At 41.3% G+C, this 18780-nt stretch overlaps 1 protein-coding gene across 1 annotated transcript; it reads left to right on the top strand.

Annotated features, from left to right (window-relative positions):
- Window positions 1–3875: 3875 nt before the first annotated feature.
- LOC137097313 (vomeronasal type-2 receptor 26-like) lies at window positions 3876–18449 on the top strand. Its single transcript, XM_067469565.1, has 7 exons — window positions 3876–4090; window positions 4934–5225; window positions 6585–7451; window positions 9840–10067; window positions 11305–11431; window positions 16651–17534; window positions 18414–18449. Exons 1-7 carry the CDS (start codon window positions 3876–3878, stop codon window positions 18447–18449), a joined length of 2649 nt encoding a protein of 882 aa, XP_067325666.1.
- Window positions 18450–18780: the final 331 nt, after the last annotated feature.

Genomic DNA, 18780 nt, shown 5'->3' with positions numbered 1-18780 from the left:
GAAGCATAATGAAAAGTCTATTTTGTTAAGTTTTTCAAGTCCATGGCACCAAGTAGATGCTTTTGGCAAATCCACACATACTAGGATTGTGTGCCGTCACGCCTGGGGGCTATGACTCTTAGTGAAAGAGGCATGGATGTGACATCTTTCCCCAGGGGATTGCTTCTTGCCCTCCTTTAGGAAAACTGGAACTCCCAAGGACCAAAACACTGTAGATAACTCAAAATAGGTTTTATTGTTCAATAGGCTGGAAGTTTCAAAGGGGTAAAGGAAAATATACATTACAATCTCTGGTTGTCTTGGGTCCAAGGAGTTTTGAAGCTGAGAAGCTTCTCCAGGTCCCTCTTTCTCAATTGCTGTGAATATCAGAATAATCACAACCCCAATTCCAATGGCCTATTTTTTGAAGGCACAAAGCCTTCCTCTGGTGCCAAAGAATTGGTTTGAAGGCACTTGAGACTTCTCAACGTCATCCAGGTTGATCTGAACATGAAGCATAAGTCTCAAGGGTAAGAACCTCAGAAATGGTGCTGAGAAGTAACTTAATCAAGGGCTTCAGAGCCAAGTCTCTCTCTCACATCCATCTGATAGAAAGTTTGATGGTGGAATGGAAAAGGAAACACTATCCTGCTCTCTAGGAAGAGGTGGGGTCAAACAATTGAGCAGGGGGAGCAATTCAACTGGTGCAAACAACATTGATTGACAACTATTAATAACCAATCAATCCAACTATACATTTACAGGGTAAAAAGGCAAAATCAGGCATGAAAATCATGCAAATCCTGCAACTTACAGTTCTACATATAGGTGGTGCCACCCGCGCCATCACAGATTGCAATAATATTATCAGAGTCATTTATTAACTTTACTTACTTCTTCTTATTATTGTTATCATTATTAACGTTATTGCTAATAATAATAGTCACTATTCCACAACATACTGCTTTTAGTTCTGAAAGAAAATACAGTTGAAACTAGATGGAATTATAGACATCATATGGCTTAGTCTCGCTACCCACAACACAAGAGTGTATGTTTCCAAAGCTTGGAAATATAGAAAACCTCTTACCTCCCATCCACATGGCAGAATTATAGTAGTTTGGCATCATTTGGGCTGCTGTAGGCAAAGAAGTGTAAATAGCTTGCAAGACTGCAAATCCAAAATTCCATAGGACTGATCCACAACAGTCAATGTGGTATCAAACTGCTATCGTTAAGCAGTGTGCAAGCAGCCTTCGTTGCTGTACAATACAGTTGCCAGTCCAAATTTCCTCTATATATAAAATTAATGCTGCGTCAGAAAAATCATTAAACACTTTAATTAAAACAGACTAATTTGCATATTTATGGTAGGCTATTGTCTCCCTAAAATGATGTCATCTCATACCACATCATTTATTTCACTTAAGTTGTGATGTAAGAAAGATGGCTTAGCAAATCATTAAATTTTACCAAAGACAGTAATAATCCAGGAAATGAATATTAGGACTTCATCATATGTTGTTTTTCCTTCTGACCAACCCTATCACTTTAGCCACAGGGATGAATGTTCAAGAATATCTGAAAAATGATCAACTATTTAGAAATCCTGATGTAAAGAATCCTGGACTGACAAAATCTTTCGGGACATCAACTGGCAAAATTTGCGTGTGTTTGTTTTGCACACAAAACAGTTTTCACTCTGTAGGAGAAGACTTTGAAAATCCCGGTGGCACAGTGGGTTAAACCATTGAGCTGCTGAACTTGTTGACTGAAAGGTCACAGGTTCGAATCTGGGGAGCAGCATGAGTTTTTGCTGTCAGCCCCAGCTTCTGCCAACTTAGCAGTTCAAAAACATGCAAATGTGTGTAGATCGATTGGGAAGGTAACGGCGCTCCATGCAGTCATGCCGGCCACATGACCTTGGAGGTGTTTACGGACAATGCCGGCTCTTCGGCTTAGAAATGGAGATGAGCACCAACCCTCAGAGTCAGACACAACTGGACTTAATGTCAGGGGAAAGACTTTACCTTTAGCTACACAGAAAATAGCATTTTTGTACAGAAAACATAAAAAACTATCACGGTAATATTTGCACAGAATAAGTCTCAAAACGGAAATTGTGTCATGGTTTTCTAGACTTTCTTATACTGGAAAGAAAATTGTTAAAATTACTTGTTGTTCCCCTTGAGATCCAGATGTAAGTTTCAAAGGGAAGGCTTCCCAATGAATCCTTCCTAGTACCATGACTCATAGCAGAAATGCAGCCTCAAACTTACTACTTATAGAGGAATTGTGTTGTGTTGAATGATATGCAAATAATGGCAACAGTGTGTCAACCCTATAAACATGCATCATTGCATCCAAGGTTCATTTGGAGAATAGATCTTCAGGTCTCCTCCCTCATAAGGAAGCACCCTGACATTTTTCTTCATCCAAGTAACTCCAGACTCTCAAAGAAAATGGTGCCTTGGCTTTACGTGGTGGTTACTCTAGCAATCGGGAGAGGTACTTTGCTCTGATGTGAAAGAGGAAAACATTTTATTTAGTGGGTTGTTGTAGGTTTTTTCGGGCTATATGGCCATGGTCTAGAGGCATTCTCTCCTGACGTTTCGCCTGCATCTATGGAAAGCATCCTCAGAAGTAGTGAGGTCTGTTGGAACTAGTTGTTTCTCACATATATTCAGAAAGCAAAAAACAAAACAAACCAACAACAACCTGAGTTTATGAGAGAAAGATAGAGACAAGAAGATGCTTCCATGTGCTCAAGATTTAACATGTGAGAACAAAGCCTAATTTGACTCCGCCTCACCACATCCGGAACTTGCTGATCGAAAGGTCACATGTTAGAATCCAGAAAGCAACACGAGCTCCCGCTGTTTGGCCCAGCTTCTGCCAACCTAGCAGTTCTAAAACATGCATATGTGAGTAAATCAATAGGTACCACTCTGGAGGGAAGGTAACAGCACTCCTTGCAGTCATGCTGGCCACATGACCTTGGAGGTGTCTATGGACAATGCCAGCTGTTCGGCTAAAAAATGGAGATGAGCACCAAGCCCCAGAGTCGGACACGACTGGACTTAATGTCAGGGGAAAACCTTTATCGTTTACTTTGCTTAACTTAGTGCCACTTTGAGAGAGAGAGAGAAAGTAATCCAAAGACCTCACTACCTCTGAGGATGCTTGTCATAGATGCAAGCGAAACGTCAAGAGAGAATGCCTCTAGAACATGGCCAGATAGCCTGAAAAAACTTACAACAACCCTGTGATTCCGGCCATGAAAGCCTTCGACAATACATTAATCCAAAGTTGTTTTTCTCCCAGTAAAATCGCTCAGGACATCTGTCATGAACACAACTAATTATTTCCCTGTGGGATCATAGAAATCACTGCCATTAACTTCAGCTGCATCAGGTGGCAAAGAATTTCCAGAAGGCAGAAGAAAGGAGTCAACAAGCAGTTCTGGTTATAAATAAGCCCCTGTTCCATTGAGAGGGGGGAGTAGGGGCAAGGGGTAGGCAGGACTCTGTCCATTGCATTTCTGACAATTTCCAACTTTCTGTCTTATTGCAAACATCTTCTGAGCAAATCTGGCCCAGAAACCCCTGTGATAGGTTCATGTTAGAGTCACTGGGGCCAGAAGCAAATTGAGGTCAAGCAATAATAAACATACAATAATCTTACTAGCGAATGTGAAATTGGAAATTTGGAAATTTAGCTAGCCTTCAAGGCAGGCAACTGCCTCTCATTGGATGTCATGCAAGATTAATACATTTCCATTGAGAGGGGCATTGGCAAAGACAGGCTCCGTGCAAGATATTATCTTTTGGGTTGGGCAGTTATCATGGATAGAGACGCAGGAGTCTGCAATTAGAGCCAGACACTTCCTTGTCAGGATGCTATGGTTGGTGATGCTCTCAATTCTGAAACTTCCCAAGATTTGCCAAGGAAGCGCTCTGAAATGTCCTGCAGGTGATATCTTCCCTCTTCCACAAGATTGGTACCAGCCAGGTGATCTCCTCATTGGTGGGGTCTCTTCGCAGCTTATTTATGTGTCCATTGAAGCCCTGTTCAAGGAAAAGCCTTCTCTGAAGCTGTTGGGTGTCCCAGAGTAAGAAATCATTAATTCATCTCTCTCTCCCTGCTCTCTCCTCAATCTCAGTCTATTGAATATGCTCTACGAAAGGGATGGCCCTGCTTCCCCTCCGTAGAAGGCAGTTTCCCCACCTGAAATTATGCCTTGAAGCCAAAGAAAGTATGATTTATGTGTCAGAATGCTAGACAAAATACAAAGGTTGGATGTATTGTCAAAGGCTTTCATGCCGAGAATCAATGGGTCGTCGTGAGTTTTCTGGGCTGTATGGCCATGATCCAGAAGCATTCTCTCCTACGTTTTGCCTATACCTAAGGCAGACATACTAAGAGGTTGTGAAGTCTGTTGGAAACTAGGAAAATGGGGTTTATATATCTGTAGAATGTCCAGAGTGGGAGAAATAACTCTTTCCTGTTTGAAATAGGTGTGAATATTTCAACTGGCCACTTTAATTAGCATTTAACGGCCTAGTACTTTCAAGATTTGACTTCTTACTGCTGGAGGAATCCTTTCTTGAGATGTGATTAGCTGGCCTTGATTGTTTCTTGTCTGGAATTCTCCTGTTTTTGTGTATTATTCTTTATTTACTGTTAAGATTTCAGACCTTTTAAATATACTGGTAGCCAGATTATGTTCATTTTCATGGTTTCTATTGAAATTGTCCACATTCTTGTGGATTTCAATGGCTTCTCTGCGTAGTCTGACATGGTAGTTGTTAGAGGTTGGCATTCTGCTACAGCATAATTTGGATGGGAACATCCTCAGAAATATTTCCCTCACCACCTAAGTCAGGAAAATATTAACAGACTTGTGACAGCAGATTTTTATAACCTCTAGAATTGTCTTTGAATTCCCTTGCAGTATGGTGCCAAAGTTTTACCAGCATGTCCTTGCCTTGGCTTTTGCTGTGTATGAGATCAATCAGGATCTGCAGATCTTGCCGAACATTACCCTGGGATTTCATATTTGTGACAGCTACTATGAAGCAGTGATGACCTACCGGAGCACCCTGGACCTGCTCTTCAAATCTTCTCGATTTTTTCCTAATTACAACTGTGATAAACAGAGGAACCTGATAGCTGTCATTGGGGGACTTGGTGCTGCCACCTCTTCTCATATGGCAAGCCTTTTAGGCTTCTACAAGATTCCACAGGTAGGATCTGATCACAAATGGTTTTGACCGCTTAATTTTAAATAGTACATGGTTTAATTTTATTTTGGTGTTCATAGTTTTTAGATGTTGTATTGTATGTTGTATTTTTTTTGGAGCCCCCGGTATTGTAATGGGTTAAACTCTTGTCTCGGCAGAAGCCTCCCACCTGAAGTAAAACATTAAAACATCTGGATAGTAAAATATTAAAACATCTGAGCATCCCCTTGGCAACATCCTTGTAGGTGGCCAATTCTCTCACACCAGAAGCGACTTGCAGTTTCTTAAGTCACTCCTAACACAAAAAAGAGTGCTCTGTAAATAGAGGAAAAAAGTGCCATAATAACAACAGTAATAATGACTTATCTTCTCACTGGGTTGTTGTAGGTTTTTTGGGCTGTATGGTCATGTTCTAGAAGCATTCTCTCCTGACGTTTCACCAGCAGGGGTTGTGGGATCTGTTGGAAACTAGGATGCAGGTGAAACCGACATCACAACTTCTGAGGATGCCTGCCACAGATGCAGGCAAAACGTCAGGAGAGAATGCTTCAAGAACATGGCCATACATGTTGCTACTAAGAGGTTGCAACGTACTTTATCTAAGTTGTTGTAAGGATCAATGTTGTTTGTGCTATAACTTTAAGTTGCTGTAAGGTTCAAGGATGTTTGTGCTACAGCTGTTTCAGTTAATTGAAGAGTTAATTGAGAGTGTTATTTTCATGTGTACAAAAAGATAGCTACTGTGTGTTTAGTTCTTTGCCATTGTGCGTTTATGCTATTGTGCATCTATGCCTCTGTGCCGTTCTGCTTTGTGTAAGCCGGGGACTATGCTGCAGATGTCCTGCGAAGACACAGCCATGAGAAGAGGACAAGGATTCCTGCTTATCTCAGCTGAGTAGTGATATCTCTCAGAAGATATTGTTTCATGTTACTTTTGTGGAAACAGCAATCCTGCTACTTTGTTTTTGTATGCTGCCAATGCTACAATATTTTTCTTTTCTACTTTAAGCCGAAGTCTCGTGTGTTTTTCTTTTATGAGCCAATTCATCGCACACACAGTTAACTGGGTTAGAGTCAATCTGCATGCTACTCATGCTAACGCATGACAATACAGCCTGAATAACCTACAACAAACCATTGATTCCGGCCATGAAAGCTTTCAACAATATATTTTCATTATTATTTAGTAGGTGAACATTTTTGCAATGAGGACAGAAATGGTTGACACACAGAATATATTTCCCTAGACTTTATAACACGCATATAACTTTACCTGGTCAATTGGTTGTTGAATCGATAAATCAATGAATATAGACACTTTTATTAACATCCTTGTTCTATATGTTTGCATTTTTATTTTAGATGATCTATGGCTCATTTGACCTTCAAGAGCTTAATACCACGCAGTATTCTTCATTTTATTCCATGGTCCCAAAAGAATCTTATCAGAACATTGGGATTATTCGCCTGTTTCAATATTTTGGATGGAATTGGGTTGGGATCTTTGCCACTGATAATAACAGCGGGGAGCATTTCTTGCAGAGTCTGGAACCACTGCTTTCAGAGAGCGGGATCTGTTCAGCCTTTATAAAAAGGCTACCCTATATAGCACGTTTGGATGACACGTTTTTAGATGTAAATGAAATTTATTCATATTTAATGAGTGATATAAACACGTTTATCTTGTACGGAGAATCTTTGACCATTGCAGCTTTAAGAGTCATCTTAACTGTGGGAGGTCTTGAAAATGAAAATTTCGTTTTCAAGAAGGTGTGGATCCTGACAGCTCAACTGGAATTTGTTTTAACCGGCCTTTCAAGAGGTTGGGATCTTCAGATTTTCCATGGTGCCGTTACTTTTGCCATTCACTCAAAGGATATTCCAAATTTTGGAGAATTTCTAAAGAGAACAAACCCTCACTGGAACAAAAGAGACAAATTTATTCAGGTCTTCTGGGAACAAGCATTTGACTGTTTCTTTCCAGAGTCTTGGGAGCAAACAGAAATGGGGCAATGTACTGGAAACGAGAACCTTGAGGATATATTTAAGCCTTTATTTGAAATGAGCATGACAGGACACAGCTACAGCGTCTACAATGCTGTCCACAGTGTGGCTCATGCTTTGCATGCTATGTACTCTTCTCAATTCAACTACAAGAGAGGGAAATATACCTCCCGTACCAACAAGAAGGGTGATGCAGTCAAACTGCAAAATCTGCAGGCTTGGCAGGTAATGTCTTCACACCTTACTGAAAGGCTAATACAATTATTATTATTTTACTGACACAAAAGCACAGTATGTCACAGCAAATGAGATATATATGCTGGATTTCGATGGGTGCCACCTTAATGGGGGGGGGGGGGGGTTAACTGCTCTAAGGATGCTAAGAGTTGTGTTGGCAGTAGTGAAACTACCAGCAGGTTCAACCAAGCTAAAGAGGTCTCAGCTGAGGAGTGGAACCAAGAGCACCTCACCCATTAGCATTTTGGAGAAGCAAACCAAAACAAAGTCTATACTGGCTCGGTCGACGCCCAGAATAAAAAGGACCGTGGTGGATTCTGTTGATTCTGGACATCCATTGACAAGTGGGCTAGAGAATCAAAATACAAATGAACAATCACAGAAGCGGCAGAAATATACAATGCCAGAAAACTGCACAATTCTTATTGTTATTTTTATTATTATATAAAACACAACAAGATGAGTCCACAGCAGACAAGATCACTCTGCTAACTGTTGTATTGGATCACACGTTGAACACTCCCAAGTGTTTAGGACAGTGGTTCTCAATCTGGGGTCCCCAGATGTTTTTGGTCTACAACTCCCAGAAATCCTAACAGCTGATAAACTGGCTGGGGTTTCAGGTTATCAGCTGTTAGGATTTCTGGGAGTTGAAGGCCAAAAACATCTGGGGACCCCAGGTTGAGAACCACTGGTCTAGAACTGTGTGATATATTGGTGAATAATGCATGCAGATCCCAGTAAGGTGGTCTTTTGTAGCTGGCAGATGGTAATTTTGTCAGTGCCAATTGTGTTTAAGTGTAGGCCAAGGTATTTAGGCACTGCACCCAGTGTGCCAATCAGGGGTGACTCATCCATTACGCGAAGTAAGCGGTCGCAGAACACTTTTTGCCAGGGGCGCAGAGGCGCCTCAGTAAATGCCCCTTGACCGCCACTTGAGGAGCGCCCCCTCAGCTCACAACAGTTCTAGCAGTCCGGGGGGAGCCCCGGCTTTCTTGCCTCGCTGCCAGGTGATCCTCTTCCCAAAGGGGTCGGGCCCTTGAGCCTCGCTTAGCCCCTCTCGTTCCTGCTCCACCCGGCCACTGGGTGCACGAACACAGCAGGCGCTCAATCGTTCTCCGTGTTCGATCCCTTCCCCATGACTGGCTCCCGTTCCGAATCCCCCGGCGCTCCACCCGCCTCCTCTCCTCTCCCCAATCCGCAGGTGGGCCAAGGGGCGGAGCCTGGCCCGCTTCAGGTCCGGAGGCATGTCTGAAGATCCCAGCATGCGCACCAAAAGTCACCTCTTCTCATGACTTTCTCTTCAGTCATTGGGACCAAGAGAGAGAGAGAGAGAGATCCTCCAGCTGGAGGTATCTCCCACCTCTGCTCCCCCCTTTGTTTTTGTGCCTACCTTCAGGAAAAGTGGGCATCTCCACGTCTCTCTCTCTCTCTCTCTCTCTCTCTCTCTCTTGGTCCCAATGGCTGAGGAGAAAGTCAGGAGAAGAGGTGACTTTTGGTGCACACGCCGGGCATGCCTCCGGACCCAAAGCAGGCCAGGCAAGGGAGCAAGTGCGGCAAGTGTAGGTACTGGGATGTATAGTTCACCTACAATCAAAGAGCTTTCTGAACTCCACCAATGATATAATTGAACCAAATATGGCACACAGAACACCCACGACGAACAGAAAATACATATCAATGATTGGTTGGGGGGGGGGGGGGCGCCAAAATACTGTTTGCTTACCGTTGAAAATTACCTAGGGCCGCCTCTGGTGCCAATCACCACTGGGACCACCTTGACTGGCTTGTGCCAGAATATATGCAGTTCAATCTTTAAATTCTCATATTGTATCAGCTTTTCCAGTTGTTTCTCTTTAATCCTGCTGTCACCTGAGATTGCAACATCGACAATCCATAGTTTGTTTTTTAACACAATCGTGAGGTCAGGAGTCTTGTGTCCAAAAACTCTCTCAGTCTCAATTCAGAAGTCCCAGAGTAGTTTGACGTGCTCATTTTCTGTAACTTTTTCAGACTTGTGATCTCACCAGTTCTTTGTCACAGGCCAATGGTATTTGTGAGCTCCTTTTTCCTGGTGATTTATCTCCTCTGGTCAGCAAGCCTCTGTTATAGTTGAATCTGGATATTCAAGTTTTCATAGCTGGTACATCCATTTTTGGTATCCACGCTTTTGGAGTTCCAATCTATAATAGCAGTTACTGAACATTTTTGCTGCTTCTGTCGTTGTTTTGCTTCCAGTTGCCGTTGTTGTTGTTGTTGTTGTTGTTATCTTTGTTTATATCTTGCCTTTCTCCCCACGGAGCAGATCTTTGTTGCTTGTAGAGCTAAAATGTAATCTTCAAATGCTTACTTTCTTTTCCACTGCTTTTTTATTAGCTCCATCCATTTCTTCAAAGCATTTCATTTAACAACTCTGCAGGAGAACAAGTATCCTTTGAGCATAGAATGGAAACAGGAGGTAAATTTGATATTATTAATTTGGAGACACTGCCAAACAATTCCTTCCAGAGAAGAAGAGTTGGAAAGGTGGATCCGAGCGCTCCTCAAGATGAACAATTCACCCTTGATGAAAATATGTTGGTGTGGCATCCAGGATTTAAACAGGTAGGGAATGTGGAGGACACAGACTTTTCTTGGTGGTCCATTCAAGTACAGGACATTTTCTCATTTCAGCACAATGATGGTCATTGATCCAACTGTAAAATAAAAATAATGTTATATAGCAGTGTTTCTCAACCTGGGGGACACGAGGGGGTGTCAGAGGGGTCACCAAAGACCATCAGAAAACACAGAATTTTCTTTTGGTCTTGGGGATTCTATGTGGGAAGTTTGGCTAATCCTATCATTGGTGGGGTTCAGAATGTTCTTTGATTGTAGGTTAACTATAAATCCCAGCAACTACAACTCCCAAATGTAAAGGTCTATTTTCATTTGGGCATGTTACGTATCCAATCCATGCCAAGTTTGGTACAGATCCAGCATTGTTTGAGTTCACAGTGCTTTCTAGATGCAGGTGAACTACAACTCCAAAACTCAAGGTCAGTGCCCACCAAACCCTTCCCATATTTTCTGTTGGTCATGGGAGTTCTGCATGCCAAGATTGATTCAATTCCATTGTCGGTGGAGTTCAGAATGCTCTTTGATTGTAAAATTAACTTTAAATCCCAGCAACTACAACTCCCAAATGACAAAATCAATCCCCCCAACCACACCAGAATTCAAATTTGGGTGTATCTGGTATTTGTGCCAAATGTGGTCCAGTGAATGAAAATACATCCTGCATATCAGATATTTACATTTTGATTCATAACAGTAGCGAAATTACAGTTATGAAATAGCAACAAAGTAATGTTATGGTTGGGGGTCACCACAACATGAGGAACTGTATTAAAGAATTGCAGCATGAGGAAGCTTGAGAATCACTGCTATATAGTATATGGAAATATTACACACAGCTTCATAATATTTAACTGAAGCATTCATTTTAAAAATGTTTGTGTGCCCTAAAGTTGTTAGAGCCTTATGGTAATCTCATGAATTATGTAGGATTTTCTTAGGCAAGAAATAGTCAGAGATGATTTTGCTAATTCCTTCCCCTGAAATATAGCCTACAGCACTGGGAATTTGTTGGTGGTCTCTCATCCAACTATTGAGAATGATTTGCATGTTTCTCTTACTTATTTGAGCATTGTGTAGCATTTAGATTTTAAAAATTCACTAGTTACCCGCAGTCATGACTGATTCCATATTCCATTATTGAGGTTTATATATGCATAGAAATGCTGGAAACAGGTATTTTTTTATCATTCTCCCACTGCAATTTCTTTTTAATTTGGACCAGGTACCTCCCTTATCTCTGTGTAATGAGCATTGTCGGCCAGGTTGTCGAAAGAAGAAAAAGGAAGGCCAACCCTTCTGCTGCTATGAGTGCATTCTGTGTCCAGATGGAGAAATTTCTAATTCAACAGGTAAGGTATGGCAGACAACATTTTGTCATCTTAAAATAGAAAATAAAATATTAATTCCAATATAAATATAAACAAAGCTCCCCATAATATTTTAAAATTGGGGCTAGACAATGCTAACGTTGGTGGATTTGTAATTGTTTTCTTGACTGAACCCAAAGTGTGCTTATAATAAACTTTATTGATACCCCACCACCATCTCCCCAAAGGGCGGCTAACATGAGGCCAAGCCCAAAATTACAGTACAAGTAAATAAAATATAAGAAGCAAAAATACCATCAAAATAAATACATTAAATAACAAAATAAAACAAACAGTTTCAAAATAACATGATAGAGAAATAGAACACAGTGGGCGGGCCAAATGTACTAGGAATAAAATTGAGAAAATTGAGAAAACTCTGGATGAGATATGCAGAGTGTGCAATGGCTTATCAATGACTCCTTTTCATCCTGGGTAGAAGTGACCTGTGGGGTGCCTCAGGGTTCTGTTCTACACGCCATGCTTTTCTTTTCTTTCTTTTTTTTATCAATTTATTTTAGTTATGGAACATAACAGAACAATCATAACAGATATAGTCAAGTAGCAAAAATAATATGCCTAGACATACCCTACTCTGTACATGCCCAGAGTTTTAAAATTTTAATCTATTACATCTGGCCCTGCCATCGCGTTTTAAAATATTTTTATGTTATTGCTTATATGTTTAGCTATATTATTTATATTATTTTATTTGCTTGCTTGCTTGCTTTGTTGATGTACTGTTGTATTTGTATTTGACAGGCTTCGCCTCATGTAACCCGCCCCGAGTCCCTTCGGGGAGATGGTGACGAGGTATAAATAAAGATTATTATTATTATTATTATTATTATTATTATTATTAGGTATACATGCCTATCTACCTTAGTCAATCAGCCAGTTAAGTCTGACATTGAGTACATATTATTATCAGTTGCTTATCTTAAAACATATAGACTTGCTATTTCCACATGTCATCCACTATTTTCGGTCTAAGCTTTCGATTCAATTATTTCCATAACATTCAGATACCAACACATGACGTAGTACCCACGACAGACCATACACACACCCAAAACCCTAAACGACACACAAAATAAAACCTCTTCCCCACATCCGTGCACCCTTCACCATGACTTCCAACATTGAAGCACTATAAAGCCTTTAAGCCCATTTATCTATCCTTGTTCATAGTAAACCTAAATTCCTAATGGAGCTCCTCTATATTACTGACTCTCTATTCAGATATGTCATGGCCAACTTCCATTTTTTTCTAAAAAGTCCTCATTACTTTTGTTCTTCCTATTATTGGTTAATTTAGCCATTAGCCATTAGCATCAAGATGGTACAAAATGCAGCTGCTCGGCTTCTTGCGGGAATTCCGATGAGATGCCACATAACACCAATCTTACTACAGCTGCACTGGTTACCAACTGAGCACCGGATCACTTTCAAAGTGATGGTACTCACCTTTAAGGCCTTGCATGGTCTGGGGCCGATGTACCTGAGGGACCGCCTCACCCCGTACTAACCCCAGAGATCCCTCCATTCTGAGAACCAAGATTTGTTGGAAATTCCCAATGTCAAGACCTTGCGTCTAACAGCAACAAGATGCAGAGACTTTACAGGAGTGGCACCATCACTCTGGAATACTCTGCCACCTGAAGTCTGTGCCTTGCGGGACATATCAGCTTTCCACAGGGCATGTAAGACATATCTGTTTCGACAGGCCTTTGATCTTTGATATTGCTGCTTTTAAATTGTTTTTAAATTGTGTTAGATTAAAATCAGGCCTGTTCTTGTAAGCCGCTCCAAGCCCCAGGAGAGTGGTGGCATATAAGTTTGAATTATATATATATATATATATATATATATATATATATATATATATATATAATTCAAACTTATATTCCCACATTATTTCCCTCCAGTCCTTTTTTGTTAAACCCCTTTCCCCTTTCCAGTCTTTGGCTATGGTCAATCTTATATTTCTTGGTCCTTTTAATTATTGATTGCTCTATGTAAACCTAGCAGACACAATCCTGGGCTTTTAAAAATCTTATTATGTAACATTTTATATGTCTCCTTAATTACCTTATCCCAAAATGCCTGAATGATCATACAGGTTCACCACATATGGAGGAATGTCCCTTTCTGTTTCCTGCACCCCAGCAAATACCTTTACAACATCTTTATTAATGACTTGGATGAAGCTTTAGAGGACATGCTTTTCAAGTTTGTGGATGATACCTAATTGGGAGGGATCGCTAAGACAGGATCAGAATTCAAAATGACCGTAACAGATTAGAGAGCTGGGTCAAAACTTATGAACTGAATTTCAACAGGGAAAAATGGAAGGTACAACACTTAAGCAGAAACAAATGATATATATATATAGGATAGGTAACACTTAGCTTGACAACAGCATATTGGCCTTTAAAGCCCTAAACGGTTCTGGCCCAACTTACCTATCCGAACGTATCTCGACCTATCAGCCCGCCAGGACCCTTAGATCTTCTGGGGAGGCCCTGCTTTCTATCCCGCTTGCTTCACAGGTGCGGCTGGCGGGTACGAGAGACAGGGCCTTTTCTGTGGTGGCCCCGCGGCTATGGAACGCCCTGCCCTTGGAGGTAAGATCAGCCCCCTCATTGATGGTATTCCGAAGAAGACTGAAGACCTGGATATTCAAGCAGGCATTTGGTTAACTCAGTGCAATGAATGGTAATTGACTAAAGGACTGGCAATACGGACGACGAACTGGATCACGTTTTTAGTTAAGAGTCGAACTGGATTGGTATTGATGTATGAAGTGTATTTTATGTTTTTATGCTTTTAACTGTATGCTGTTGATTGTTATATTATGTTGTAAACCGCGTTGAGTCGCCGGCTAGGCTGAGAAATGGCGGTATACAAATATAGCAAATAAATAAATAAATAAATAAATAAATAAAAGGCATCTAGCCACTTTGTAGACCGCAGACTCACTATGAGCCAACAGTAATGCAGCAGCTAGTAAACCCAACCTTAATCTTAACTGTATGAATAGGAGTAGAGTGTCATGAGAAAGGAAAATAATAATCATACTCTATTATACTTTAATCACATTTCACCTGGAATATTCAAGAATATTGACAATATGAAATGTATCCAGAGAAGGACGACCAAAATGCCAAAAGGCCTGGAAGCCAAGCTCTGTGAAGAGTGGATTATGGAGCACAATATGTTTAGCCTTGAAAATAGAAGGTGAAGCAGTTACATATAGATGTATTTAAAAATTGAGATGGTGCTAACAATCAACATTATAATCACAATAAATATTTACATGGTTCATTAAAGAGGGTTATAGAGTTATGGAGATAGAAAGAGCCGCATGGGTCATCAATTCCTACCTATTGTTCAATGCAGGATCTCCAGATAGCAGTTTGCTGCCCCATCTCTTTTTGAAGAAGTCCAGAGAATGAAACGCCACCGCCACTAAAGTCAGTTACTTCTATTTTCAAGTTGCTCTGGCTATCTAGAAGTTCCTTCTAATGTTCAGTTGAAATTTGCAGATCTGTAAATCCAGATCATTACACCTAGTGCAATCCTGTGGGGCAGCTACCATCCTCTCTATGAGAATCCTTGAGGTATTTAAAGGAGGCAACCTTCTCTTCACCAAACTGAACATACCCAGATCCTTCATCCTTTGCTCACATGCTTTGTCATCCAGCAATCTTCTCGTCCTAATTGCCCTTAAAATGACGTAGTACCCAGAAAGTTGGTGGGATCACAAAATTGGCTGCTAAAGAAATGTCATTGAAGGCTACCTATCTAGATAACTTCCTTTTTCAAGATAGATCTTGAAAGTGAGACAACTCTAGGGCTTTCATAAATAAAAAGGGTCAACTGGGTCCATTCTGCAAAGTGTTCAGGTATGATCGTGGAAGAGAAATAACCTTGGCCACTCAGGTTAAAGAACTACACCAGGTAACTGGACAATGAGAACTACATCCCTGTTAGTACTGCTGAAACTCTCAGCAACATTCAGTACTTTTGATCATTGTATCTTCCAGTGTTGCTTAATTGGCATGGAAATCTCAGACATTTTTCTCACTGGCTTTAGACATTTTTGGCTGAAGGTTCCCAGAAGCAGAAATGCTTTCCATGAATGAAGTACATATTGAGTATTATTACTAAATCAGTGTTTCTCAGCCTTCCTAATGCCGTGACCCCTTAATACAGTTCTTCATGTTGTGGTGACCCCCAATCATTTTTTTTTTTGCTACTTCATATCTGTGGTTTTGCTACTGTTATGAATCGTTATGTAAATATCTGATATGCAGGATGTATTTTCATTCACTGGACCAAATTTAGCCCAAATACCTGATATGCCCAAATTTGAATTCTGGTGGGGTTGCGGGGGGGGGGGGGGGGGTTGATTTGGACATTTGGGAGTTGTAGATGCTGGGATTTAAATTAATGTACAATCAAAGAGCATTCTGAACCCAACCAATGACAGCATTGGGTCAAACTTCCCACACAGAACCCTCATGACCAACAGAAAATGTGTTTTCTAATGGTCTCAGCCAACCCCACTGATGCCGCTCATGACCCCCACAGGGATGCTGACCTCCAGGTTGAGGAATGCTGTACTAAATGATATCATTGGAATGATCACACCTGGAATATTGTGTCCAGTTCTGGGCCCCACAATTGAAGAGAGATATTGACAAGCTGGAATGTGTCCAGAGGAGAGCGACTAAAATGATAAAAGGTCTGGAGAACAAGCCCTATGAGGAACGGCTTAAGGAGCTAGGCATGTTTAGCCTGAAGAAGAGAAGGCTGAGAGGGGATATGATAGCCACTGGGAGGAGGGAGCAAGCTTGTTTTTTGCTTCCCTGGAGACTAGGACGCGGAACAATGGCTTCAAACTACAAGAGAGGAGATTCCATCTGAACATGAGGAAGAACTTCCTGACTGTGAGAGCCGTTCAGCAGTGGAACTCTCTGCCCAGAGTGTGGTGGAGGCTCCTTCTTTGGAAGCTTTTAAACAGAGGCTGGATGGCCATCTGTCAGGGGTGATTTGAATGCAATATTCCTGCTTCTTGGCAGAATGGGGTTGGACTGGATGGCCCATGAGCTCTCTTCCAACTCTTAGATTCTATGATTCTATCTGTACTTAATATATGAATAGCCCCTGAAATACAATGTTTTCTGATTTTTCAGATATGGATGACTGTTTCAGATGCCCAGAATATCACTATCCGAGCAATGACAGAGACACATGTATCCCCAAAAATATTAGTTTCTTGTCTTATAAAGATCCCTTAGGGATCGGTTTATCTGCAGTCACGGTTTCTTTTGTCCTCATCACAGCCTTAGTGCTACAGATATTTATTAAGCACAAAGATACGCCAATAGTCAAAGCCAACAACCGGAATCTCACCTACATTCTTCTCATCTCCCTCCTGCTGTGCTTCCTCTCTCCTTTTTTGTTCCTTGGCCAACCAGAAGAAGTATCCTGCCTTCTCAGGCAAACAACTTTTGCCATCCTCTTCTCAGTGGCTGTGTCATGCGTGTTGGCAAAAACCATGATTGTTTCTTTGGCATTCCTAGCCACAAAGCCTGGATCTCGGATGAACAAGTGGGCAGGAAGAAGATTGCCTTATTCCATTGCCGTTACTTGTTGCCTTATTCAAGCAAGCATTTGTATAGCATGGCTGGCAACCTCCCCTCCATTCCCTGATTTGGACATGCACTCTGGAAATAAGGAAATCATCCTGCAGTGCAACGAGGGGTCTGTCACCATGTTTTACTGTGTCTTGAGCTACATGGGCTTCTTGGCTCTTGCCAGCTTCACCGTAGCATTCCTGGTTCGCAAGTTACCTGATAGTTTTAATGAAGCTAAGTTTATTACATTCAGCATGCTGGCCTTTTGTAGTGTTTGGATCGCCTTTGTCCCCACTTACCTAAGTGCAACTGGGAAAGCCATGGTGGCTGTGGAGATCTTCAGTATCTTAACCTCTGGTGCTAGTTTACTCGGCTGTATCTTCTTTCCTAAATGCTATATCATTCTGTTGAGGCCTGACCTGAACAACAGGAAGCAACTCATAAGGAGAAAGGTTTAGGCAATGTCCATGGTATTACTTTTTATCCAGTTGGACTATGAAGAATGCCTGAAACATGTAAGAGTTTGGAATATGTGCCGGTGGCATTTAGATACCTTCTGACTTATATGATTCTATGATATAATCACTTTCACAACTTTTGAATATTAGGTATTGTGCTGGTACGGCTGTATCAGGAGCTCCAATTTCATTTCTTTCTATTGAGTGTTTGCATGCATGCATTCCAAGGTTCCATGCATTTTGCAATAAGGTGGCTTCCCTTGGTTCGCAATTATAGGGCCAATGACCCATCAATCATTGTTAAGTTTTGGTTCCGCTCCTGTCCTCAGGGCTCTGGGAGGAGAGTGAGCCATTTTAGATCCATCTTGCATTTGAAAGCTTAGCTACAGGACGTGGATTAGTTCCACCTGTAGAGAAGCTTCGTTCTCACAGCATCCGGGGGAAATTCCGGGGAAAAACAGTTCCAAAGGACTCCAGCTGGAGAATCTACAAAGCCTTGACTGGTAGGTCTACTCGGGACCCAAGAAGCAGTTTGGAGCCGGGAGTAGAGCCCACACCAGCAAAGTTGAGAAAGTAGATTGCCCAAGGAGGGGTTAAAAGGGGTTTTCCTCTTAAAGAAAAGAAACAGTTCACGAAGCCAGTTGCCTGTCCCTTGTGGACAAGATTAAGAAAGCCACCAGTTGATTCAAAGCCTTGAAGCATTTGTTTAATTTGTTGAAGATCTAAGAAGTATTTGATTGTTTTGTTGAAGACTTAATCAATAATAAAGGATTTTGTTAAACCTTTCAAGCTTCTGAAGACTCTGTATAGGAAAATCCTTAGGGCCTCTCACTTGAGGCATCCCGGCTTCCCACTGGGCACAAAGAACACGTCCTGTTCAAAAGCCAACTGCTATAGGCCCAGCGCGTAACAGCACAGGTATGCTGGATAAATCAATGGGAGTTGCCATCCAAGAATAATTGAAAGGCTGTAGTCCGTCCATCCATCCCCCAGGTTTCTGTGATATTAGAATTCTCTCGTTTGCAGAACTTTTAATCTAAAATATTATTCTATGAGGAAATTGTTACTTCCATTACTGAAATTTCTGGTGGCAGGAAGAAACTAAAGAACGGCAGTCAGGATATGATGAAGTTTGCGTAACTGTGGGTGTGCTTTTAGAAAATGGTAAAAGCACGATAATATCTTGCTTTAAGATAAAAACAGCCATGATCAAAATGCATAGCAACAA

The sequence above is a fragment of the Anolis sagrei genome, chromosome 6 (assembly GCF_037176765.1).
Source record: "Anolis sagrei isolate rAnoSag1 chromosome 6, rAnoSag1.mat, whole genome shotgun sequence".
NCBI lineage: Eukaryota > Metazoa > Chordata > Lepidosauria > Squamata > Dactyloidae > Anolis > Anolis sagrei.
This window is presented reverse-complemented; position numbering and strand designations above follow the sequence as displayed.

Excerpts from the sequence above, each read along its gene's own strand:
- LOC137097313 (XM_067469565.1), top strand. The coding sequence starts at position 3,876 with ATGCTATGGTTGGTGATGCTCTCAATTCTGAAACTTCCCAAGATTTGC. Across the intron at positions 11,432-16,650 it reads AGAAATTTCTAATTCAACAG|ATATGGATGACTGTTTCAGA; the intron begins GTAAGGTATGGC and ends CTGATTTTTCAG. Across the intron at positions 17,535-18,413 it reads TGAACAACAGGAAGCAACTC|AAAGAACACGTCCTGTTCAA; the intron begins ATAAGGAGAAAG and ends CCCACTGGGCAC.